The 26,211-nt window shown below is 48.9% G+C and overlaps 1 protein-coding gene across 1 annotated transcript in view; it reads right to left on the reverse strand.

The window, feature by feature from the left end:
- The window catches only part of LOC147692934 (contactin-3-like), an 830,755-nt gene that overhangs the window by 447,249 nt on the left and 357,295 nt on the right, over positions 1 to 26,211 (reverse strand). Inside the window, exon 3 of the mRNA XM_086939195.1 lies at positions 23,343 to 23,469. Coding sequence (XP_086795321.1) covers positions 23,343 to 23,469 — 127 coding nt within the window. The remainder of the gene's footprint in view (positions 1 to 23,342; positions 23,470 to 26,211) is intronic.

Raw genomic sequence — 26,211 nt, forward strand, 5'->3', positions numbered from 1 at the left:
TTTCAAAATGGCCATATTGACTGATGTCATTGTCACATTACTTTGATACCATTTTGATTTTTGTATTGTGCGATGTAATACATTGTCAGTTCAGTCGCTTCTGAAGTCTCTAGTCTGGCCCCCTAGCGCTGGGCAAGGAATCACCGATAACCAGCTCTGCATTTGGAACTTGTTTTTGTCTTTTCAATGTCCTTATTCCCATGAGAAATCTGTTCAGCTGCTGATCGAAATTTGTGTCAGCCACGTGTGCTTGTTTTAAGCAGTGTGGGTAAACATACTACTACAAAGTATTAGGAATTTAGTAGCGGTTAGGCTAGCATTTGATGCCTACTTCCAAGACCACACCTTACATCCTTCGAATGCCATGAAAGTTGTACATTCACTCTAAACATAGATATAGACCATGTCATAAAATGCGCAGCTTCAATTCTGGGAGTTTTTTAATTGACCTGGTAGATTGCTATCTTCAGTAGTGCTTTGTAGAGTGCTTCGGCGCTATATAAATGCATACCACGCATCTCCCCGTGGGCCCTGCCTCCTAGATCGGTGAGGGGCCTGCACCCTGGGTCCAGACCCTCGCCCCCCCCCCCCCAGCAGTGGGGCAGTGTGCACCTGCCCCGGGCGCTAGGCCTGCCGGAGCCCAGCGGTGCTTAATATGCCAGCCGGGAGGGTGTGAGAGGAAGTGTGCTTAACAAGAGTCTAGCAACTAAAGAAAGGAAATGGCAGCATTCATACAAATCCTTTAACCCTCACCTGCTCCCCTTACACCTGCAATCGGAGAATAAGACGCCCAGACCTACAGTTGCAACCCCTGCTGGCTGCTATAAAGATGCGAGCTCCCTGGAGCTTCGGGTCCGGGAGGAGCTGGCAAGAATGAAACAAACGTACTCCAAGAGGAGAGGTTTCAATAGCAACTGCTGCCTTGCACCCTATCACCCCACCACATGACTCAGAATTCGGTAATGCAAACTTTGCAAATGAGGGCGGGCACACAACTGCGATGGCTTAGAGCTTTAAGTACTATTCATACCATCAACAACAGGCTGTGCACTCTGCACTCAGATGTCGACAACAACTAAAAACAAGAACAATGAGCCCTGAACCTGTGGGAATTCATTTTAAAAGTAATATATATTGCTGCCTGCATCACTATCCGTTGCGCTGACAACGCCACACCACACCCGAGAAAAAAAGTGAAAACATTACCATGGGGATCGCACCAGGGGGCGTGGCTTGGGCGCCGATGGCGATGGTCGCCTGAGAGCTCGGCTCCGGGACTAAGCCCGGAATTATCCTGAATATCGGAGGCTGAGGGGCACCCCAGACCCCGCATTCGGTTGAGCGAGGCGACGACACCCTGCCGAGGGCCCTGGTGGAGTTTGAATGGAGGTGGCTTTGAAGAAATGCCGAAGTTTGCGGAGTGGCGGAGTGCGACCCAATATGGCGCCCGGACCCCTTTGTCCCCTTGATCGGACCTACGGAGTTGGGGAGGTCTCGCGGATGTCGCCCGGCACCCGGCTTCATTGGCCTCAGTTGTTCTAGACATTGGACATTGGCTGGTTCGGACCCTCTACAGCGGAACCATAACTCGATTGGACGACCGGGCGGGTGCCCACGCGTTAGAGGGCCCCGGGCACGGGTGCACTCAGACCCAGGCGGTGATCCGCACCGCGACTCCGCAACTAGCCGCGAGTTCCTGGCCACCCCAACTACATGGATGGCGCGACACTCGGGCGCCACAGGACAACCGGGAGAGTTGGTGGCCCTTGCCCCGGAGCTATAGTGGGTGAACGGGCCTGCCCGACTCGGAGACGGGTGTCTCCGCCCCCTTATCGGTGCCCTCGGACGCCGTGGCTCTGGAGAAGGAGATCGCCCATTCCGGACTTGAGGGCGGAATCCCGGGAAAGTCGGGCTGGGCACTTGCACACGGAGGCGCCTACTCCGGGACCTTTGCGGAGAGCCCCTGGCAGCATGGGGAAACCTAAAGGAGCCAAGGGATCCAGCCAGGCCACCTCGGACTCTGAGGCCCAGGACAAGGAAGAACATGGAGATCCTAAACGACCTGGTGGCGCACCACTCCAACAACAATTCGACCGCGTACTGGAAGCCATAGAGGCAACTCGGTCGGCCCTACAACAGGACATTGCCCAGGTGGCGACTGGCCTGGGCCTCCTTAGGGCAGACCACGGTAAACTCTCCGACCGGGTCAAGGAGGTGGAGAGCACGGTGAAGTCTATCGAACCGGCGCAGAGAACCCTGGCTGCGACGATAAAGGATGCCATGTCCCGGATCGAGACCCTCGAACGGAGGGCGGAGGATGCGGAAGGCCGAAACAGGAGGAATAACATTCGGGTAGTGGGCCTGCCGGAAAAGGTCGAGGAAGGCGATATGGTGCGCTACTTGGAGACCTGGCTCCGAGACACGGTGGTCCCGGAGGGCCTGTCCTCCTTTTACACTCTAGAACGGGCCCACAGAGTTCCAGCGCGGCCCCCACAGCAGGGACGAGCCCCGAGGCCGGTGGTGGCGCGGTTGCTACATTTCCGGGACAGAGACCTGATCCTAAATGCCGCCAGACACAATGGCCCGTTCCAGGTTGCAAACAGTCAGGTGAATATCTTCCCTGACTATACCTACGAGACGCAGCGCAAGCGGTTCTCCTTCCTGGCGATTAAACGTGAACTCAGGAGTGAGGGCATCCAATATTCACTCCTATTCCCCGCGAGGCTCCGAGTCATTGTCGATGACAAAACCCAGTTCTTCGACACCCCGGAGGAGGTCTGTGACTGGCTCGAACTATACCGAACGGGGAAGGATGGTTATAACGCCTCGACCCATCAGGCGGAGGAGCCGGAACAAAAGAGGCGATCTAAAAGGGTCAGAAACCGCCGCGGCCGCACGGGAGGACCCTCGACAGCGGAGACATCATCTGAGCGGAGAGGAGTGTTGGAAGTTCTGTCGGAACTGTCGGGAGCAAGGGGCGATGACATCGAAGAGGAGGAAGAAAACCCGGGTGCTCAGGGGGCACCATCGGACTCGGAAGACTCAGTGGCAGACAGTACCCACACACCGGTGATCACACCGAAATCGGTAGAGGACCTTTTGGACGGACAAGGGTAATGGAATAGGTTGCCTTGTTTTGGGTGGGGGCCCGGCAGGGGGGAGGCGGCTGCCGTTCTATATTGCTGGCAATGGAAGAGGGAGGGTTGGGAGGCTTATGCTCTAGCCCCGAAAGTTTTTTGACACAGGGGGGGCTTATTATAGTCCTGGTGGCCTGGGCGACGAGGGCCCGTTGCCTCCGCTCAGCCCACACCTGGCCCATAAGGCCTTCCTACGGTGGCGACCGTAGGGCTAGTGGGGTTCTCGGGGTTGTTCTTCGTAGCAGTTTGGATGGGATCTAGATGGTGCAGTTTGGGTCCTGTTCTGGGGTGGTTGGGAGGGGGTCTTGTTGGTTTTTGGGGGGTTTGGTTCTGGTTGGGGAAAATGGCCGCCGTCAGCGCTGGGAGGATTGATGTTTTTTCTTTGTGGGGACCCGGACGGGGGGACTGTGCACGAACACTTTGGGACAATGGTTGATGTTGCTAACTTGAAATGTATTACTTGGAACGTGAGGGGGCTTCACACTATGTCCAGGCGTCACAGGGTCCACGCTTATTTAGTGCGTAGGGGAGTGCAAATGGCGCTGCTGCAGGAAACGCATCTGAACAAGGCGGAAGGGGCGGCGCTTCAGCGTAGATGGCGAGGGCAGGTCTTTTCCACGGCGTACTCTGCTTATGCCAGGGGGGCGCTGATATGGATCAGGGCAGGAGTCCCCTTCCAGGTCACGAGGACAGTGTTAGACCCAGAGGGGTGTTTCGTGGCCATATCAGGCACGCTAGGAGGGAGGGACTTGAATGTTTGCTGTGTGTATGCCCCTAATGTGGACCAGACTGCCTTCCTTTCTAGGTTATCGGGCTCGTTGGCCCACTTCTTCGCCGGCCCCCTCCTACTGGGGGGAGACTTTAACTCCGTGGTTGACGTAGACATAGACCGCTCGCATCCCCCGCTCCCCGATTCCCCGGTCCGGCGGACGGCTAAGGGCCGTCAAGATTGGCAGACCCGCTGGGGTTTGACGGACATCTGGAGGGCGCATCACCCCGCGTCTAGAGATTATTCGTACTTTTCGAGCCTTCATGAGCTGCATGTCAGACTGGATGGCTTTCTTGGTTCGTCCGAATTAGTCTCGGCAGCGGTCCGATCGGAGTATTTATCGCGAACCATCTCGGACCATAACCCCCTACTGCTGGACATTCGCTGGTTCCCTGGGACGCCGGCGGTACCCACCTGGAAGATGCGCCCCGAGATCCTCGAGGACAGTGTCTTCAAGGCAGACCTGGGGGAGAGAATCACGGATTATTTTGCATCCAACGGCGGCTCCGCGAGTACTAGGGCGTTCGAATGGGACGCTTTCAAGGTGGTGGTGAGGGGGTACTGTATCTCTAAGAAGGTGGGCATGCGGCGTGTTATCTTGGCTGATTTAGACGCAGCGGACCGAACGCTCCGCGAGCTCGAAATTAGCCGACCCGGACACCCGGAATTGCAAACACGAACGGTAGAGGCGAGGGAGAAGGTGGCGGTGGAGGTCGAACGGCTCCGCTGTTTCGATTATAAGGCCTACACGGTCCGATCTATAGCGGAGGGCGACAGATCGAGCGCGTTACTGGCGTGGTTGGCCAACCCTACGCGCCAGTCCCAAACGACGACTAGGATGCGTAGGGCGGATGGGACCGAGGTGTGCACCCAGCCGGAGATTCTTGATTGCTTCCGGCATTATTACGAATGCTTATACCGCAGTCGCTCCGCGCGTGATCCGGACCGGCTTGATAACTATCTTAGCCCGCTGGAACTCCGCACAGTGGAACAGGAAGTGGCAGACACCCTGGGATCTGACATTGGCTTGGGGGAGATCCGTGGGGCCATCAAACGGATGGCGAGGAACAAGACCCCGGGCCTAGATGGCCTGCCGGTGGAGTTCTATGCAGCTTATGCTGACCTCCTGGCCCCTCGCTTGCTGGTGGTCTACAGGGAGGCGAAGAGGCTGGGTCGCCTCCCCGGCTCGATGTGTGAGGCGTTGGTGGTTCCTCTCCTCAAGCCAGGCCGAGACTCGTCTGACCCGGGGTCCTACCGTCCCCTCTCAATGCTGACGGTGGACTACAAAATACTGAGCAGCATCTTGGCCTTGAGGCTGTTAGGACATATGAGCTCCCTAGTACACGAGGACCAAGCCGGTTTCATCCCACGGCGAAACACGACCATGAACATCCGAAGGTTGTTTCGCTTGCTTGGGGAACCATTCGTGGACGCCCCGTCCCCGGTAGTTTTGTCGGTGGACCTGGAGAAGGCGTTTGATAGCCTGGAGTGGGACTACTTAAGCGCGGTCTTGCGGAAATTCGGCCTCGGGGAGGGATTTATCAAATGGACAGCAGTTCTCTACGCTTCCGCTTCAGCCAGGGTTAGATCGGGCCCTTTGATTTCATCGCGGTATCCGGTGGAGCGTGGCACGCGGCAAGGGTGCTCCTTATCCCCGCTTCTTTTTGCACTAGCGGTGGAGCCACTAGCGATGCATCTTCGTTCGGGAGCCCATTATACGGGCTTATGGACAGCGGCGGGCCCACATTACGTCTCGCTCTATGCGGACGACCTGTTGCTCTTCCTGGAGGATCCGGTCGACGCTTTCCGGGGAGCGGAATTAGCGCTAACGGAGTTCGGAGACGTCTCAGGCCTACGAGTGAACTGGTCTAAGACCTGCCTCTTCCCGGAGCGTAGGGGTGCCCCCACTCCGGCGCTACATAAGGAGATCAGATGGGAACCCGACTGCTTTAAATACCTTGGGGTATTTGTGTACCACGACCAGCCCGACCTCCTAGACGGGAACATTGCCCGTTGCATACGAGCACTCCGAGGCAGCATGGATTTTTGGGCCACGCTGCCGCTCTCCGTGGCAGGACGCATCGCCCTGCTCAAAATGGTGGCACTCCCCCGACTATTGTATTACTTTCGGACTTTGCCGATCTGGGTCCCACCGGCTACGTTTCGCCGCTTGCGTTCTATGGTGGTAGGGTTCCTTTGGGGCACGGGCCGGCGGCGGGTGGACCTCAATACCCTGATGAGGCCGAAGGACGAGGGGGGGCTCGCTGTGCCGGACTTTGAGAAGTATTACCTTGCGGCGCAGCTCCAGACATACACCCAGGAGATAGCCAGGGAGTTCAGAGGCCCGGAAGACGGTAGAGGGACGGGTATGGCAAGGCACGTCCTCTCCTTTATCGCGCTGCGATAGCGTTTAGCCCTTCGGGACCTGTCGATGGAGGAGCGGACTATCCGACTCTGTTTGAATCGGGCTCATAACAGGGGTCACCTGCGAACCCCATATGCACCTGAAATACCGTTGGGGATGCTGACGGCCCTCCCACACGGAGGAGACTGGTCGCGACTGGCGGACTGGGAGGATTCGGGTTTACAGCTCGTCGGGGACCTGTATGAGGACGGAGTGCTCCTGTCCTTTCAGGATCTCATTGACCGCTTTGGGATCCCCCGGGGCGACTTTCTGCTGCACTCGGCCATTGTGCGAGTAATACAGGCGCACTGGCGAAACGGACTAGAGGAGCCTCAATTGTCTCAGGTGTGCCAATATGTAATGATGTCGGCGGGCACATTGAAGGCGGTCACTTGCCTTTACGGCAGGCTGATTACCGAGGGGTTGGTCCCTCTCACCACACTGAAGTCCCGCTGGGAAGAGGACATCGGTAGGGAGATCCCGGAGACGACCGGGTCCCAGCTGGTGAGGCGAGCATGGAAGGGTACACGTAGCGCCCGTTTCCAACTGGTCCACTACTATGTTCTCCATAGGGCGTACCTGACCCCGGTTAAGATCAGGCGTTATTTTGCCACGGCCTCGGCGGAATGCCCTAGGTGCCCGGCTCAGGAGGCGGACCTCCTACACATGCTATGGGCCTGCCCAGGATTGACGTCCTACTGGCAGGAGGTGGCGGCGACTTTGGAAGGAGTGACGGGGAGGCACTTATCGTTCGATGCGGCGGTAGGGCTATTGCACTGGTTCCCCCATACCCCCCGGAATAAAATCACCAGTAAATTTATAGATCTGGGGCTCCTACTGGCTAAGCGAGAGGTGACCAGGAACTGGAAGGCACGTGCTGGTCCTACGGGCGGCAGATGGCACGGTGAACTTTTGAAATGGGCGGCGGGTGAGAGCGCGCTGCGATATCAGTTGGCTTGGAGGCAAAGCAATGAGAAGGCGCAGGAGGCCGCGTTAGAATGGGAAACGCTGGTACAGGCCCTCAGGGATTATTGTGCCCCCAGCGACTCCGAAAGCGAAGAAGCAACTAGACCCGAGTCCCGCTAGACACTAGCAGTAACAGCACTATTACCTTCCCCGTGGGTCAAGCAGAGGATCCTAAAGTGATAAGCTCCCTGGCGCTGATGGTGGGGGGGGGGGGGGGAGTTCCACAATGACTGGGAGTTTGAGGGGGGGGTATCTTTTTGGGGGTTGGGGTTTGTTTAGAAAAGCAGATGACGGACAGTGTGTTATCCGGACCAGCTCCTGCATCCTACTGGCCCCAGCTACATTCGCCGCCCAACCCCAGGGATATGGGCTGCTTGGCTGTATAGCAATGCTATGGAAGGGGGTCGATGGGCTATAACTTGTAAAGGTGGGCTATAATATGATGCTGGTCGTTACTGTATTGTTGTACTGATTCCTGCAATAAAAACATATTTAAAAAAAAAAAAAAAAAAATGGGGATCGCACCAGTATGGACAAGACAGTCAGGGAGCGGCTGGGCGGGTAGGCTAGGGGAGCAGGGCCTACTAGGTTTACTTAAACCCGCAGCCTGCGCAGGTCAGTACAGCAGTAAGTACTGTGGCGCCAGCACAACTATACACCGCTATGGCCGAGGGGGGCCTTTAGTGAATCTGGATTGCAGCATCATTCATTTGCATCCTATTTTTATTCCTAATAAATAAACAGCAATATGGAGCTGCCTCTTCCCCCCCTCTCCTCCACCCCCCACGCCGGTGATCTTCCAACCGGACCCTCACTCACACACTACCAAAAATAAAAATACAGCGTTGGTTTGTTTTTGCACGGTATGCAGTCCTGACAGTATTGGAATGGCAAGAAGTTAGTTCCGTTTGTTTAGCCGCTTACAGTGCTTGCTCAGAAACTCACAGTTTTAACAACTAACTTCAATCTTACCGTTACTCGGGTGGTGGGCGGATGGTCCGGCTCTGGGTAACTGATTTTTTTTACGAGATTAGGCAGTGTGCCTGGTGCACTGCTGTTGCTGTTTGCTCTACCCAGCAGTACCGAACAATGCTACCAGAGCCTTTAGCAGTGATACTGGCTGCTGTGGTTATGCTGGGCCTTGGCGCGCGCGAGGTCATGTGACAAAATTCTGCGCACGCTGCCACACGCTGCGTGTACAGCGGGCCCCTACCTAGCCCCCTATCAGAAGTTAGAAGAAGCCAAATCCTGCCCGCCCAAATCAGTTTGTCAGTCAAACAAACAGTACTGTTGCCGCCAGTGTGTGTTGTGCACTGGTCCCACGCCCGCCCACCTTCAAGCAAAGCGCACCGCACGGCGCACGCACAGTCAGTGAACTGTGCAGTGCACACGCATGGCCCACTCAGTGACTGAATAAGTGACCACGAAGGGCTGCGGCCGCCATGATCACAAGCGCCACCACAACATAATAATGGATTCTATCTTGGATGGCACTGTGCGCGGCAGCCAATTAAGAGAAGCGAGTGTGTGTTAGTCGTCTCACACACGCAGTCATTATTAACCGCTCCTTGGTCACGCTGAGTACACTACTTAAGGTAATTTTTTTAAAACATCAATGACGCTCGTGCAAGATGCTGTAGACCCGGCCCTGTCAATTAAGTGCCGGAGCTGAGCACCGGAAAGCACCGGCACAAATTAAGCACTGGGTGCGCTTTGCTTGAAGGTGGGCGGGCGTGGGACCAGAGCACAACACACACTGGCGGCAACAGTACTGTTTGTTTGACTGACAAACTGATTTGGTTAGTTGTTAAAACTGTGAGTTTCTGAGCAAGCACTGTAAGCGGCTAAACAAACTGAACTAACTTCTTGCCATTCCAATACTGTCAGGACTGCATACCGTGCAAAAACAAACCAACGCTGTATTTTTATTTTTAGTAGTGTGTGAGTGAGGGTCCGGTTGTTAGATCACCGGCGTGGGGGGTGGGGGAGAGGGGGGGAAGAGGCAGCTCCATATTGCTGTTTATTTATTAGGAATAAAAATAGGATGCAAATGAATGATGCTGCAATCCAGATTCACTAAAGGCCCCCCTCGGCCGTAGCGGTGTATAGTTGTGCTGGCGCCACAGTACTTACTGCTGTACTGACCTGCGCAGGCTGCGGGTTTAAGTAAAACTAGTAGGCCCTGCTCCCCTAGCCTACCCGCCCAGCCGCTCCCTGACTGTCTTGTCCATACTGGTGCGATCCCCATGGTAATGTTTTCACTTTTTTTCTCGGGTGTGGTGTGGCGTTGTCAGAGCAACGGATAGTGATGCAGGCAGCAATATATATTACTTTTAAAATTAATTCCCACAGGTTCAGGGCTCTTTCTTCTTGTTTTTAGTTGTTGTCGACATCTGAGTGCAGAGTGCACAGCCTGTTGTTGATGGTATGAATAGTACTTAAAGCTCTAAGCCATCGCAGTTGTGTGCCCGCCCTCATTTGCAAAGTTTGCATTACCGAATTCTGAGTCATGTGGTGGGGTGATAGGGTGCAAGGCAGCAGTTGCTATTGAAACCTCTCCTCTTGGAGTACGTTTGTTTCATTCTTGCCAGCCCCTCCCGGACCCAAAGCTCCAGGGAGCTCGCATCTTTATAGCAGCCAGCAGGGGTTGCAACTGTAGGTCTGTGCGTCTTATTCTCCGATTGCAGGTGTAAGGGGAGCAGGTCAGGGTTAAAGGAGGGGGGGTGGGGGTGGTTGTATGAATGCTGCCATTTCCTTTCTTTAGTTGCTAGACTCTTGTTAAGCACACTTCCTCTCACACCCTCCCGGCTGGCATATTAAGCACGGCTGGGCTCCGGCAGGCCTAGCGCCCGGGGCAGGTGCACACTGCCCCACTGCGGGGGGGGGCGAGGGTCTGGACCCAGGGTGCAGACCCCTCACCGTTCTAGGAGGCAGGGCCCACGGGGAGATGCGTGGTATGCATTTATAAAGCACTACTGAAGATAGCAATCTACCAGGTCAATTAAAAAACTCCCAGAATTGAAGCTGCGCATTTTATGACATGGTCTATATCTATGTTTAGAGTGAATGTACAACTTTCATGGCATTCGAAGGATGTAAGGTGTGGTCTTGGAAGTAGGCATCAAATGCTAGCCTAACCGCTACCAAATTCCTAATACTTTGTAGTAGTATGTTTACCCACACTGCTTAAAACAAGCACACGTGGCTGACACAAATTTCGATCAGCAGCTGAACGGATTTCTCATGTGAATAAGGACATTGAAAAGACAAAAACAAGTTCCAAATGCAGAGCTGGTTATCGGTGATTCCTTGCCCAGCGCTAGGGGGCCAGACTAGAGACTTCAGAAGCGACTGAACTGACAATGTATTACATCGCACAATACAAAAATCAAAATGGTATCAAAGTAATGTGACAATGACATCAGTCAATATGGCCATTTTGAAAGCCATTTCAGTGCCAATCCGCACCAAGTTGTAAATGTCTTCTTTCAGGTCACCGTTATTTATCTAACCTCTTATTTTTGTTAAAGCAAATTTTCAATCAAATGAGGTGTTCTTATTAGTGCAGTAATTGATCTGTTCAATATTTCACCTTTACTCTAGTGTTTACTTGGCTATATGGCTTGCGTGTTATGTTCAAGACAGTCCATCTTTAGCTTGGGTAAAATCACTACTGGGTAAAATGTCTAATTCAATGTACTGAGTGAGTCTGAGCAGCATGTATAATTTTAGTGTGGCTAGAATTGTTTTACAATTGCTCGCACGACGCACTCTGTCTTTTCGCAGTGCCAGTTGAGGATGGGGTGGAGCTAATAGAGGAAGTGGTTGAAGCCGATAAGGAAGTGGGTGGAGCCAGAGAAAAGTGGGTGTGGCCTCCGACAAAGATTTGAGCACCTGCACTTAATATTTTACAAATTAAGCACTGGTTTTTGCACACTAATCCATTTCATGAAGTTAAGGTTTACTTTGTTCATAGCTGTTTCTAAGTGCAGATTGCAAGTCACAAGAGCAAGATCTCTGACCTCCTGGTCAGGGTAACTGCTCCCCCCTCGCGCACCTCCGTCCTTAAGGCACTGCCCCCAGCGCCTTCTGGTGTCCCAGGTAGGTGTTTGAGGCCCTCCTTCACCCAAAGGTTCCTGCCAGTGTCGGATCCCTGGTGGTCAGGTGGAAGAGCCTGCTCTTCTGCTGGTCCGCGCTGTCAGCCTTTTTCTGTCTTTTTCTGTTTGCTCTTTATTCTGTCCTTTTCTATTTTCTTTTCCTGTCTTTGCCTTTTTGCATATTTTCTGTTTGTCTCTGATTTTTCCTTTCTTTGCCTTCTTACCGTCGCTGCTGCCCCATGGCCCCTCCCCCACTGCATGTTCCCACTCCTTCTTCCCGGCTGCTCTCCCTTCCCCCAAACTCTACTTAATGGCAGCTGCTGCGCGACAAGGCCAGCAAGACTTCTGACCTCCTGGTCAAGGTAACCGCTCTCCCCTCGCGCAGCTCCATACTTAAGCCACTGCCCAAGCACCTTCTGGTGTCCCAGGTAGGTGTTTCTGTCTTTTTCAGTTTGATCGCTATTCTGTCTTTTTCAATTTTCTTTTTCTGTCTTTGCCTTTTTGCCTATTTTCTCTGTTTGCCTTTGTTTTTTCCTTTTTTACCTTCTTCCTGCCACTTCTGCCCCCACAGCCCCTCCCCGCTTGTTCCCACTCCCGCCTCCCAGCTGCTATCCTTCCCCTGACCCCTACCTAATGGCAGTTGCTGCACAGCAACGAAGCGGCTCGCCGATGACATGCCAAAAACATGCAAAAGGCAAGCTCATCTGCGCCCGGCCGCCACAGACCCCCGGCACTACCACCCCAGCACTCTCCACATTCTCAACCCTGAAAGCAACAACAACTGCCAGCTCTCGATGCCGAGAAACTCCCAATGCCTGTTCTCCTGCAGACACTGCTGCAGCACCTTCACCCACCTCTGGACCCAGACAGGCTCACCCAACCCACCAGACGCCAGTGCACACAAACCACTGAGCTGCATCCTCCTCAACGTGCGCCCCCTGCCAGACACTCAGTAGAATTTTGGGACCTCCTCAACACACACTCGCCCAACGTAGCCTTCCTCATAGAGACCTGGAATAACGCCAGCTCCACTCCTGACATTGCAACAGCCATCACTGATGGATACAAGATCCTGAAGAAGACCACCCCAACCGCCCTGGAAGTGGGGTTGCCATTGTTCACAAAAGCTCCCTTTGACTGACAACCTTCAACTCGGACAATGCCTCACCCTCCATGGAACACATCCACTTCCAGATCCAGCCCAACCCCAGAACAACACTCCGCTGGACACTCGCCTACAGACCACCCAGACCCCACACCCCCTTCAGCAATTTCATTGCAGACTACATTGCTCTCAACGCCCTCGCTTCCACAGACTACATACTTCTCAGAGACCTGAACTTCCACCTAGACAACCTCAGCAACCCCAACACTGCTGACCTCCTAGAGAATCTTGCCAGCATTGGACTGAAGCAACTCATCTCTAGCCTCAAACACACGCCAGGACATACTCTTGACCCCATCTTCACCAGAGGTAACAGCATTCACTTCAGTCGCACCACGCAACCTCTCTGGACAGACCACACATTCGTCCATTTCTCCTTCTCAAAACCCACCACATACAAGCTCTCGCCATGCCTCGCATGCAGAAACTGGAGCAAAATCACAGAGGAACACGTCACCTCCAGCCTCAGCTGCACTCCTCCCCCTACCACTACAGATGCCAACACAGTAGCTAACAACCTTCACCAATGGATCGCCAACTGTGCCAACACTTTCATCCCCCTCCAGAACTCCACCAGACGACACAACACAAAAACCACCTGGTACACCACGGATCTCCAAGAACCCAAGCGCTTGTGCCGATGACAATAAAACATGGAGAAAGGCAAAACCCTGGAAGCACACACCAACCTACAATACCACCACCATGGCACACCACCAACTCATCAAATCAACTAAGAGAAACTTCATTCATGACAGAATTGTCTCCAACTCCAAGGAACACTTTACCATCACACAAGAATTCACTAGATCCCACAGCAAAACTACCAATTTCCCTCCCTCCCAAGACCTCTAGAACAGACTCGGCTCCTTCTTCCACCACAAGATCAGGACGCTCTACGACAACTTCGACAACCATGACCACGGCACAGACCCTACACCCTCCACCAGAGATGCCACCCAGCTAAACCTCAACACTTGGACCCCTTTTACCACAGAAGACACAGCAAAGACTATGACAGGCATCCACTCCGGAACACCCACTGATCCATGCCCGCAGTGCATCTTCCACAGGGCTGTCATTGCCATCGCACCAGAACGATCACAGTCAACTGCACCTCAAAACAGCCACATTCCCTGATTACTGGAAATGCACTGAAGTCAACTCCCTCCTCACATAGCCCTCCGCAGACTCAACTGAACTCAAGAACTACAGGCCCATCTACCTTCTCCCCTATGCCGCCAATGTCATTGACAAAGTTGCCAAACCCAGCTAAGGCATTTTATAGAAACCAAAAACATTCTCGATTCTCCTCTCAATCCAGATTCAGCAGCAACCACAGCACTGAGACCGCCCTCATAGCCGTCACTGATGACATCCACACCCTCCTCAATGAAGGCCACACTGCAACCAGACTCCACATTACCGGTATCCAGGGAACGGCCTTAAACTGGATTTGAACTTTTTTCTCAGACAGAACACAAAGAATAAGACTCCTGCCCTTACTCTCTGAACCCACAGAGATCAGATGCAGAGTTCCCCAAGGATGCTCTCCCAGCCTTGCTATTCAACATCTGCATGGCCCCCCTCTCCACCATCGTCAAAAAACACGGACTCAACATAATATCATACGCCAACAACACCCCGCTCATCCTCTCCCTCACCAAGGAACCCAACATCACCAGGCACAGTTTCCAAGAATGAATGAAGGACGTTGCATCCTGGATGTTCAGCAGCTGCCTGAAGCTCAACTTGGAGAAAACGGAAGTCCTCATCCTTGGGTCCACCCCCTCTGCATGAGACAACACCTGGTGGGCCCCACCCTTGGAAACCCACCCACCCAAACGTACCACACCTGCAACCTCTGCATCATACTAGACTCCTTACTCACCATGAAACGTCAGATAAATGCCATGTCCTCCACATTCATCAACCCCCTACGCATACACTGTAAGACCTTCATATGGATCCCCCCGACTTCAGGAAGTCCGCACCCATGCACTCATCACCAGCAGACTGGAATAGGGAAATGCATTCTATGCGGAATCAACAAAACACTCCTGACCGTCCAGAACGCAGCAGCCAGACTCGTCCTCAGCATCCCACGATAGGACCACATCACCCAGCACCTCCAAAACCTCCACTGGATCCCCGTCGGAAAAAGAATAACCTTCAAACTGCTCACTCATGCCTACAAAGCCCTCCATAACACCGGATCCCAATACCTTAATGAAAGCATCTCTTTTCACTCCCCCAAGAGAAATGTCCACTCCACATATCGAGCCCTAGCCATGGTCCCCTGCAGCCACAGGGCCAGAACGGGAGACAGGTCCTTCTACTGTATCGCGGTTAAGACCTGGAACGAACTACCCTCAGCATCAAATTAATCCTAACGCTGCACCTATTCAGAAAGGATCTCAATACCTGGCTCTTCGGATGACCATGGAGCTACCCGCACCCCCGCACCTTGAGACCCTCACTGGTGAGTAGCATGCTATATAAATCCCCTGATTGATTGATTGAAGTAAATTAAGTGGGCTGAGGACTGTTGGTGCTTATGGGGCAATGTATGGTGTTATGGAATATACTGCAAAAAAAAATCAAGTCACATTCAATAAAAATAAGTCTTACTATGTTCCTTTAAGGAATACATGTTTATGTGTTGAACATCCTCCCTGTAGTATGACGTTTGATCACAAGTTAGGTTTAGTACCTTCACACCATGGCTGTTAGGATTCCTTAGCAGCGCTGAGTCTGGAGTTTGCTGTAGTCGGTAGTAGTATGAAAGTAGTTGATGTTTTCCTTTTGAGATTTAGATGTAGAGTATGTATTTTGTTTTTAAGTTTGGAGGTCTAGTGAACATGCCTAACTTCTAACTGGCATATTTACATTTTTCTTTGCCAGTGTTGAGGGCCCCTGATGGCGTCATTGTGTTGTGTAGGTGTTTTTAGTTTCAGTTAGGTTTGTTGCATGTTGTTTTGGGGTGATGGAGTGGGTGAATTCTGCTCCTATGAGAAAGCTGCTGACCATCCAATGTCTAGATTACAGACTTAGGCTCTCATTGCGATGTCAATGGGCCCGCCACCAACAGGCCATTGGTGGTGGGCCCACCGACATCTGCAGAAGCAGTCTGACTGCCGGATTATGACCAAGCAGTTGGAGGCATTTGTGCGGAGGGACCGAACGCTGCTTTTTTGACGGGCTCAAGGAGCCAACTGGGGTAGCTGTGGGACCGTAATCACTACAATAGGAGCAGTGCCTGCTCGGGCATTGCTGTAGGGATTGCAATGTCAGTGTCCCTCTGCCTTTTCCTGGTGCCATGAAAAGGGAGACAAAAAGGGACTTTGGGTGATCCCTTCCCCCTCTGCATCCTCAACGGGTGGTGCACCCGCAAGCACCTATGCACCCTGTGCCAGACACTGTGTATTGCCATGCAGACGGTACAGGGATGTTTGTAAACATGCCTTGTGCAATAGTGGCTTGTGCTGGGGCCTCACACGTTGGTCGTATCGTAATAAGGTGGGTGGTTCTGTCGACAACTTGTCGGGCGGACTCCATCCTGATACAATGTCAGCCGGATACTCATCCGACCGGCATTGCAATGAGGGCGTTGGTGTTAATCCCTTTACAAGTGCAAACTCCCATGACAGGAAGTATTTAGAAATGCACCAGGTGCACATGAGCTGGAAACAGCCTTTACCACAAAATGTTTACTATGAAGTGCCCTTACAATGAAGTCTTTACCACGCACGGGTCTTTATCACATGTGCCTTTACCATACGTCTTTATCATGCATTATGGTAAGTTTAGTTAAGTGTTGTTAAATTCGTTTTTGGAAAAATGTAAGTTTTAATTTAAATGTAATTTTTCATTAGGTTTAAAATATTATATATAATTTTTGTTTATATAAATGTATATTTAACTTGCATTAAATTATTATTTTCGAAATGTGAGAGATCAAGGAGCAATGGGTGGGGAAGGGGATTACTTACTCAAGTATTCATTCGAAATACATGAGTGTAAATTGATGTAAAAAATATGAGAGTGAAAATGCATATTTGTATAAACATGCAATATATTTGTTTAGGAGTGGGATATGAGCGATAACGGATTAATGGGTGGGGAAATCTATTAATACTCCAATATTATTGCTAATACTTGTGGCAAGAATTTGGTTGGCAAAAAGCATGAAAATCTGACATTACCACCTTGGAACATGGTGATTGGCTACAATTTGTGTACCCTACAATGCCTGTATACACTTCCCGGGTCAGTAATCAGAATTTCGCTAAATTTACCACTATTAACACAAGACACTTTCTGGCAACTTTTTTCCGAGTTTGGAGAATAGCCAGTAGAAACAATATATCTTCCAGTGATTCTACTAAAGTCTTAAAAATTTGCAGGAGACAACACATTTTTGTTTGGAATTTAACAAGAGGTTCACTAGAATGGCTCCTATAAAAAGTGACATTTTTGTAATGGTGTTGAAAGGAAAGAATCATCTGGAAACTTGGGGCTTGATTTGGAGTTGATGTGGCTCCCATGCACACTGTGTCACTGAAACCAAGCTGCACCCAGCTGATGAGCCCATAACTGGGACCAGACCCATCTGGGGTTGCTTGTGTTCTGTTTCAGGGAGGATCTGGCTTGACAGTTCAAGTTGGGTGGTTCCAAGTGGAGCAGGCTCAAGACTGATTTGAATATACCTGGGTCCAAACTGATGTCACATGGTATACAAAATAAAGATGGATTGGAATGTGTCCACTTTTTTGTATACTTTGATTTGGGGTTCGGCATGTGGGTTACTCTGTCACAAAATGACAGATATCTCACCGCATTATTACAAGTGCAATTGGATGTAAAGCACATGAAATACAGCAGCCTGAATATCCATCACTTTCGTGACAGAGTAAACCATCCACCAAATTCTAAATCAGGCCTTCGATTACTTACCATTTTTACCTTTTGGATCAATGTGTGATGCTAAAGCACTGAAGAGCTACTTGCCAGGCCCTAAGCCTTTCCTTTTCTACATGTTAGTCACCCCTAATGTAGGCCCATGGTACCCCTGAGGGCAGGGTGCAGTGTATGTGAAAGCTAGGACATGCCCTGATGTGTGTGGCATGTCCTTATAGTGAAATACTGCCAATTTCGTTTTTCACTATTTGAAGGCTACCTGCTACCATAGGACAGAATGGGGAGTTTGTTTATAACAATTTATAAACATAACTGGCCCTGGGAATTAGGTAGAAAAATAAAGTTTAGTATTCCTGAACTCAGAATCTAAAGATGCATGTTTTAGTGATGGTGATTTTTACATTCTGAGCTTGAAAATACCACTTTTAGAAAGTAGGTATTTTCTTGCTCAGCCATCCAGTAGGCCTCTGCTAGGTTTGTGGCTTGACTGTCTGGGTTTTGGATGACAGGGGCTGGGGAAGAACTGTTGCTCCAAATGGTATATGTGGGTCAGGAAAGGGCTGAATAGACCTGGGCTGCATTTAGAGTAGAGGGAGGAGATTTCCTTTCACCTGAATGGGCCCAGTCTACTTCTGACAATGCCATCTCCACCAGCCAGGAAGCCACGCCAGAGATGGCAGAACTGGTTCTGGCTGGACACAGACACTCTCTGCCGGAGAGGACAAAGGATTTTGGGCTATACAAAGTAGGGCCCAAACCCCTGAACTTTAGAACTTTTGGACCAAGAGGACTGCTAAAAAGAAGAGCTGGAGAAGCTTTGAGGAGGAACTACCACTTTGCTGAATGCTTTGCTGTATTGGCCTGCAGTGGCTGCTTTCTCCTGTCTATTTTTGTGAGTTTCTCCAAGAGCTTGACGTAGAGCTTGCCCCCGTTCTTTTACCCTCTGCACTTGGAACTGTGCGTTTTGTGCTGCAACAGAAGAAAAAGCAGCCCAATGTTGTCTACGATGCAGCTGCCGACTCTGTGTCCTGAAGGTACCATAAAGGGCACCGTCATAACACCGCACTGTGACCCTCCCCGACGCCACCTGCTGACGCTGCCACTGAGCCGCTACTCACACTGTGACCTGTGGACACCGCACTCCACATCGGCTGGCTCCGTGATGCCGCCTTGGTATCCCCGACGCCAACGAAATCAACGCTGCTGCTTGCACCGTGGTTCAAGGGCCCGCTCGTAAAGTTATATGAAGCAACGCCCTCATCCCGCACTCCAACTACCGATGCCGGCTCCATCTACTACAGTACGTCAGCCGATGACATCCCGTCAGCAACGATGATGACGCTGCTTGCACCGTGACCTGCCAGCACTGCGACGTACACTGCATCACTTCACACTGCACCCCTGGTCTCTTCGACCCAGCCATATGATGCCTCCACCGAGCCACTGCTCACACTGCAATCTGAGGGCATCGTAAGCTGCACCGCTGCACTTCGCACTGCAGCACCCGACGCCTGCCAACACCAGCGCTCCTGACATTAACTGTGATGAGTTCGATCTGCAATACGTGTGACTTTGATTGCCTGACGACTCCTGCACTGACCTCCGGAACCGACGCCTGCGGACGGCGTGCTTTCGGAAACTCAAAGAGAGGTCGGCAACACCCTGCATTTCTAAAGGTACTGTTTTGCGGGTTTTCCCAACACCATAGCTGGCCCGGGACGCCGCTGTCAGCCAGAACTGTTTGGATTTGTTTGTTCACGACGCCATGATAGCCCCATACGGAGCTATCGACTTCAAGGAACTGTATTTCAAGGTTATTTTGATAACTGAAGATTTCTAAGTACTGCATTGTGGATTTTTATTGTTTTTGGTCTTGTCTTGAGTATATAAAAATATTGGACATTTTTATGAACGTGTGGTGTCCTTTTGTAGTGCTTACACTGCATTACTGTTGATTATGTGCAAATGCTTTACACATTGCCTCTAGAATAAGCCTGACTGCTCATGCCAGCCACCAAGGGGGTAAACAGGGGTTATTTTAGGAGTGTAACTCCTTTATCCTGACTAGAAGGAAGAGTCCCTACTTGGACAAAGGTGCAAACCCTTGCCAACTAGAGACCCCCATTTCTAACAGTGACTGACAAATTCAAATCCCCATGATTTCTCAGCACGAGAGTCAACATTACCGAGAGTCCAGGTAATTCCAGCAAAGGAATTTTTTTAGGTGTTAACATGAAGAATCAGTGTTCTGTGCCAGTGCATAATTTGAGCTTGTGGTTGCAGGTGGAACCCACCAGCACTTCTTTTTTGGACACAGCCCTTATTTTTACTAAGCAGCTTTTCTTCCAAAGTAAGAGAGAGAAAAATTCAAAAGAAGGAAAGAAAGAGACAGAAAAACTGTAGCAAAAGGAGAAAGCGGAGATGAAAAATAACCTGTAAGTGAGATAAAGGTGCTGGCAGTGTCTTGTGGTGGATGAAAGAGGGATGAGATGGAATTAAGATTAGGCGATCTCATCATTTTGTCACCCTGATCTTGGATAGCACACTCTGGGGACATTTGAGAAAATCTTTGGGCACCGGCAAGTATTGTTTTACAAAATTAAGCACTGTTCGGCTCTGATTACTGCCTATTTTCTCCTGAACTTTCACATGGAGATTTCAACTGCTTTTAGCAGTTGAAATTCGTGTAAGAAATGGTAATGTTATGTGCCTCTCATAGTCCACTAGGGTATTCACAAAATGTGTTGACATTTGTTTTATGTTATTCTTATTCGATTTTTTTCTTTATCAATATTGCATAACTATGTTTTAATGGTTTGTAAAGCATTTAAACAAAATTGAAAACATGCATAATCTGACAACCAAAATATATTGCCTGAGGTGTGAATTACTCAGTTGTTCCTGAAACTGTACTGATGGGTATAATTTTGAAATGCTTGCAGACTTTCCATGGCTTCCCATCCTCCCATACCAATGAACCGCCATGAACTGGTGACATTTTTAATCCTGCAAAACAATTTCGCCAGATACTTCTCAGATGCAGAGAACCGTGAGAACAGCAAAACTGCACAAAGGTTTGGTTCCACTTTCTGTTAAAAAATACATTTCATAATTATGATATCTAAATCCTATCATTAACTTTTATTTAACTGGCTGCATCACTCATAACTTGTTCTCATGGCCAGATGATATGAATTGTTTTTTAAGATCACAATTAATATTATCAACAACAAAATCATTGTTGCTAGCAAACATGAGCTTGAAATTAATTATTAGACTACCATGTCCATCATAGCCTGGTGCAGCTTCAGTTTACCATCAGAAGCCATACAAAGAAAGGATGGTAGAAGAGCGGAGTGAAGTAATGGATACAATGTGATTGTTAAATCAGATTTGTTATACGGATTAATTGGGGTTTGTTGTGTTGAAGTTGTGGTAGTCTAGTACAGTACAGGGATATTTTCTGTCACAGACAAGAAACAAATGACCTGACTATAAATACATTTACCCTTTTGAGATTATAGGTGACCGTTCATCTCACTGAAATCCTACCCTGCAGTAATGCAACAAATGGGTCAGGACATTTGCTTTTTCAGAAGGGGTCATTCAGCCCTTCTGTTAGGCTAAGATGCACTTACGATTCAATACTTTTAAAAATCTGTTATTTTGGTGGAGGAAGGTCTGCCATATTTCAACTTGGCCGCTAACATGGCCTGACGTTGTCCCCTGAGGTCACTTGTGGCACCATTAGGAAGCTTCTTCAGGACAAAGGACTTCAGAGCCTCCGTTCCACCTTGGCAATGCAGCATGGTGGAACTTTAAGTATCAAAAGTGAGTCCTTGAAAGGTACCACCAAATGGAAGGTACGCTCTTGGGGCCTCATTTATGAGAAGGGACGCATCGCTGCGTGAAAGCAGCGATGCGTCACTTCTCAGTGCGCCCTCCTTGCGACATGATTGATTCGTCATATTTACTGTATGACGAATCACGTCGCAAGGAGTTACAGATACATAAGTATTTCTGACATATCTGTATGGCGCAAAAGTGACGCATTGCTGGAGTGTGTCACAAAAGTGACGCAACTCCAGCAATATGTCCTTTCACATGGGGCAAACCCCATGTGAAAGGGCCTGCGTCAGTCTGTGCTGTGAGGCAGGAATAAGATATTGACGCATTTGCGTCCTAGACGTGACGCCGTGAAATCTTATAGAGTTGACTGCGTCACTTCTATGACCCTTTCTTGAGTCAGAGCGCCCCCCCCCCCTGCATACATTATACCTGGCGCAGGTGTTTACAAAGTGACGCATCTACCTAGATACTTCACTTTGTAAATATGGTGCAACAAGGCACATTTTATACGCCACTGGTGCGTCACAAAAAGTGACGCAACGGCGGCGTAAAAGGGACACATGCCTCATAAATAAGGCCCTTAGTACTCGGGTTATAAGTGCCACTGAAAGGATGTGATTTTAATTATGGATGTCAGGACTACTTTTGTGCCAGTACAAGGAACACAACAGTTGCAAGACATGGTGAACTTTCTTGGTGTTAATGCCATTGAAAATGGTCCTCCAACATCTTCATTGGTATCAGCATTATTGCTTGATGGACTCTATCGTGGAGCTGATCGATTTACTTGCAGAGAATCTACCAACTATCCGGGATGCCCTTATTAGATTGGTGAAGGCAGAAGTAGATGGATGGGTCTCCTGCAAGTTTTGGTGAAACTCACATTACAAAATAAGACCCACAGAAGCCATTGTGCGCAATATCAGTGGCCATGAACTATTTATTACTACAGACAATAGAAAGCATTTAAAACATTATAAAATAAAATATTACTATAAAATATTACTTATATGGACCTTCTATATAGCACAGTATAAACAAAAATGGCGCTTAGAGCTACAAATGTTATCTGTTTATGACAAATTTTGTGTCATTGCATATACTTTCCTTTTCAACCCACCAAATGCTGCTGCCATACAAACCTTTCAATACATATCATGACTTAAAAATCAGCAGAGGTTTTAGTAAAATAATCTTATGAAATAAGTATTGTTAAGATAACAACAGCCATATTAAGAACACAAGACGTTCTAAATAAATATATTAAGAAAGCAGGAAGTAGATCTTTAGGATATCAATATGGCTATTCATAGATGTATTGCCCTCACAAAATGAGAATAATTCCCTACTCTGCTTTGGTGCAGGGGTTATGGGCTTAGCCAGTGACAAGCAAATTACAGGGAGAAAGAATAATGGCAGAGACAAAGTGCTAAAGGAAGTAAAACTGTATGGTGTGGGGAATACTGCCATATTCTATAGACTGTGCAATGTAGAGAAAACCATACTGTAGACTTATGCATGAAAGTCAAGTCACAAATTTACTAAGAAGTCACCAATGTTGATGCACTGTGTTGCATGAATAGAAAAAGCATGACAGCACCATAGCTATTAACATATAGCGCTGTTGTTTTCTCCCCTAGGGCCACCCCTCTTTTGACTGGTTTGTGCCACCCACACAACTTTGCACCATAGAGGTGTGTCTGCCATAGATTTGTGTTGGTATTGTACCCTTGTGGTACAAAGTAATATGCTTTGGCTTAATTTACAAGTGCTCACACTTTTCATGGGGGCTGTACATTGCAGCACACATCCAAAGTTTTGGAGACATAAAAGAAAATCCAAATTCACTCCAGCCTTGAGGAGGCATACTTTTGGTGCAGATCCCTATTTATCACATTTAGTACATAAGGATTTGCATCAAAACCCAAAAATTAGAGCAAAGTCTCACTTTGCCTTTTTGTAAGGTAACAGGTTGTAAGGGCCAGTGTAAGCGAAGAGAAAACATAGGAGTATAAAGTAAGAGTAATGACCGTACCTGTACTGTGGCACTGGTGTACCTCTTGCTTCACAATTCAGGACAACTTTTCTATCTTCGTTTCCCACAGGAAAAACAATATTGTTGGGCTCCCTGATGAAAACGGGCCCATGGAACGCAATGTCACCTGCAAAAAATAGATCAAAGCAGACATAGTTGAAAAGCAAGCATGAGACAATACTAGAGCAATGAAAGCACAAACAAGTAGAACACATCATTCCCTAGACAGTGAGGGCCTTAGTACAAGTACTGCAGTCCTGGGGCTGCCATACTCGGGTGGAGGATGACCGCCACCACCCTGGTGGTGCTGACTGCAGGATTACGATGGTGGCAGTGGGACCACTACCTCTGATGGGATCCAGGCTCCCTTCTGCAGTGGCGGTCTGACGTGAGGCGGAATATGCCGGTGGTGCCGATGCCAGCACCGCTGAGCATATTACGATCTGCATTTCCACCGCCCATTTCATTGCAGGGACCCTGCCATGAAAAGGGTGGCAGAAATATAGGTAAGGGGCCCTTGGGTGCATTTTCGTTAGTTCACATGGTTCTGTTGGTGCTCTCACGGCAGCAGTTTGCTTGTTACGCTATCCTAGGAGCCTAACATACTGCCGCCATGACTCTGACGTCGCACTCCCTGCCCACCCTCGTTTCAACTCAGAATCCAGCGGGCCGGTGCACCATGGGCTTTTCCTTTGACTGCTGTGGTGGCGGTCCCAGACGAAGACCACAAACTCATAATAAGCCCTAAAACACGTTGGACAGAAATTTAAGGAAACGTAATGGGGTTTGACTACTGCTTTGGGCAGGGCTCCATTTTCTCTGCTTATGCTTGGTACCTTCTAGAAAGGTACACCAAAAATCAATTGAATGAAAATTGTAAAAATCTGTGGTTATCAGTGTTTTATCCTTTTTTTGCACCATACATATTCTTGACGACTGAGCTTTTCCAGTGCTTATAAATACAAATTGCTTTAATTTCTTTCTTTTCCTGATTCATTCATATTTTTAATTATTCCTACATCCATTCCTGCTCCTAACACTCTTCTTTTTACCCTTTCATTGGAATTGCTCAAGTTATTGTTCATTATTTTTCTGAACTCCCTGGATGATAATTTGCCAGCACTCAACCATCTTTCCTGCATTCCAGTCCCAACCCATGTCAAGGATGTGCATGAATAGGGATATGTTTGCATCCAATTAAGATTTGATTGTGGCATATAAATGTTTAATAATGGACATTTAACACACCTTTCTGCTGCTCTGTTCTTTAGAAAAATATCAAAGTGTTCCAGAATTAAACTTTTCTACTAAGCACATACGGTATACATAGCTTGGTGCCTTGTGCTCGGTTATCACAAGCCAGTGTCAGTCTACCCTGTTCTTTGCTTAACATCAGTGCTTAATTGAGCCGGTGGTTGCCGGTGGGGGGCACCTGCATTTATTTTTGGGGAGACGCACGAAGTTGTCTATCAAATATTTACTGAGTGCAAGAGAAGGAAAACTCACACAGATTCGAAAGGAAGAGTAAGACAACAACATTGTCACACAGGGAATAAACAGGAATATGCAAGAGCAAGAAAATGGTGCAGGAGGTGTAATGTAAAAGATTAAATTCTATCAGCCTTGGTATTCAGTGTGCTGATGTTTAATTCCACTGGCCACCAAGCTCTAATTCTTTCACAAATTAAGCATTGCTTAAGATCCAAAAGAAGTATTGGGCTAATAAATGGATCCTGCTCTACTTGTTCATAGGGAAGATGATTGCTATTAAATCAGTATCATATGCATACTGTTAGCTGTGGTGAGAGCAAACTGAGCTGCTGTATGAAGAAGCAGCTAAGAAGCTTCATCACCAGCAGACTTTCTTCGTTGATTTGCATGTGCAGTTCATAGCAGGAGTGAACTTTATTTTACATTGCTGGGCCGTATCTTTGTGTTAATTTGAGGACCTCTGAGTCTTGATCTTTATCAAGCATGTGGGTATTTCTGTGCCATTTGAAACACAATGTGGAGTCTGTGTTCCTGTTGGGATTCGTGGCAAATGCAAGAGTCACTTTACTTATAGATGTGCACTGTGGTAGTGCATAGTGCATAGTCTATCTGTGGTGAAAGAACGAGCGCAGCTCAATATTTTTTCCATTAAAGGAAAGAACACTATTTTATATGGGTGGTTTTGCCAAATGTCAAGTCTTTTGTTTTAGCACCATATGGTCCAAGGTTCATTTCGACATGAAAGAAGTAGGAATAATAGCTGAACTTAGCAATTCTGGTGATGTATCTACGTCAATGTGCAGTTTCAGACCTAGTCACATGTTTTTACTGAAATTGCACCATCTGTAGCACTTACTTGAAAACCTCTAGCTGCACTGCACAAAGCTTATACAGAAGCTCAAATTCTCTGAGCTAAGTATTTACTAAATGTAGCATAGGTTCATCAAAACCATCTCATGCACCTCTTTACATGGTGTATGGCACAGAACAAGCTCATGTTATGGTCCCTGATCCTTCTGAAGAAGAAATGCTGCCCCTACAAGCGTTCTTTTTAGACCATCACAATATAAACCTCAGAATATCAGTGTCAGATGTGCTGCTTTATGCAAGGCATTTATTCTGGAGACATGTATAGATCAGTGATATTTGTTGCCACAGTCTTGATGCCAGGTTTTTCTGAAAGCAAAGTTCTAAGCTCTATTAGAACATTGGAATGTTGGGATCTCCATTGAAAACAATGGAGTAGCTCTGGGCTTATAATGGCTGGTTAATTTGTTAGAGGATTCTACCCTATAGTGGCAGACTGTTCTAATAGCCTTGATGGATCCCAACAAACAGCTTGCCGCCTTCCTCGAGACGAACGGGTCCCTCGACCCCT

This window comes from Lissotriton vulgaris, chromosome 9 (assembly GCF_964263255.1).
Source record: "Lissotriton vulgaris chromosome 9, aLisVul1.2, whole genome shotgun sequence".
In the NCBI taxonomy this organism is placed as follows: Eukaryota; Metazoa; Chordata; class Amphibia; order Caudata; family Salamandridae; genus Lissotriton; species Lissotriton vulgaris.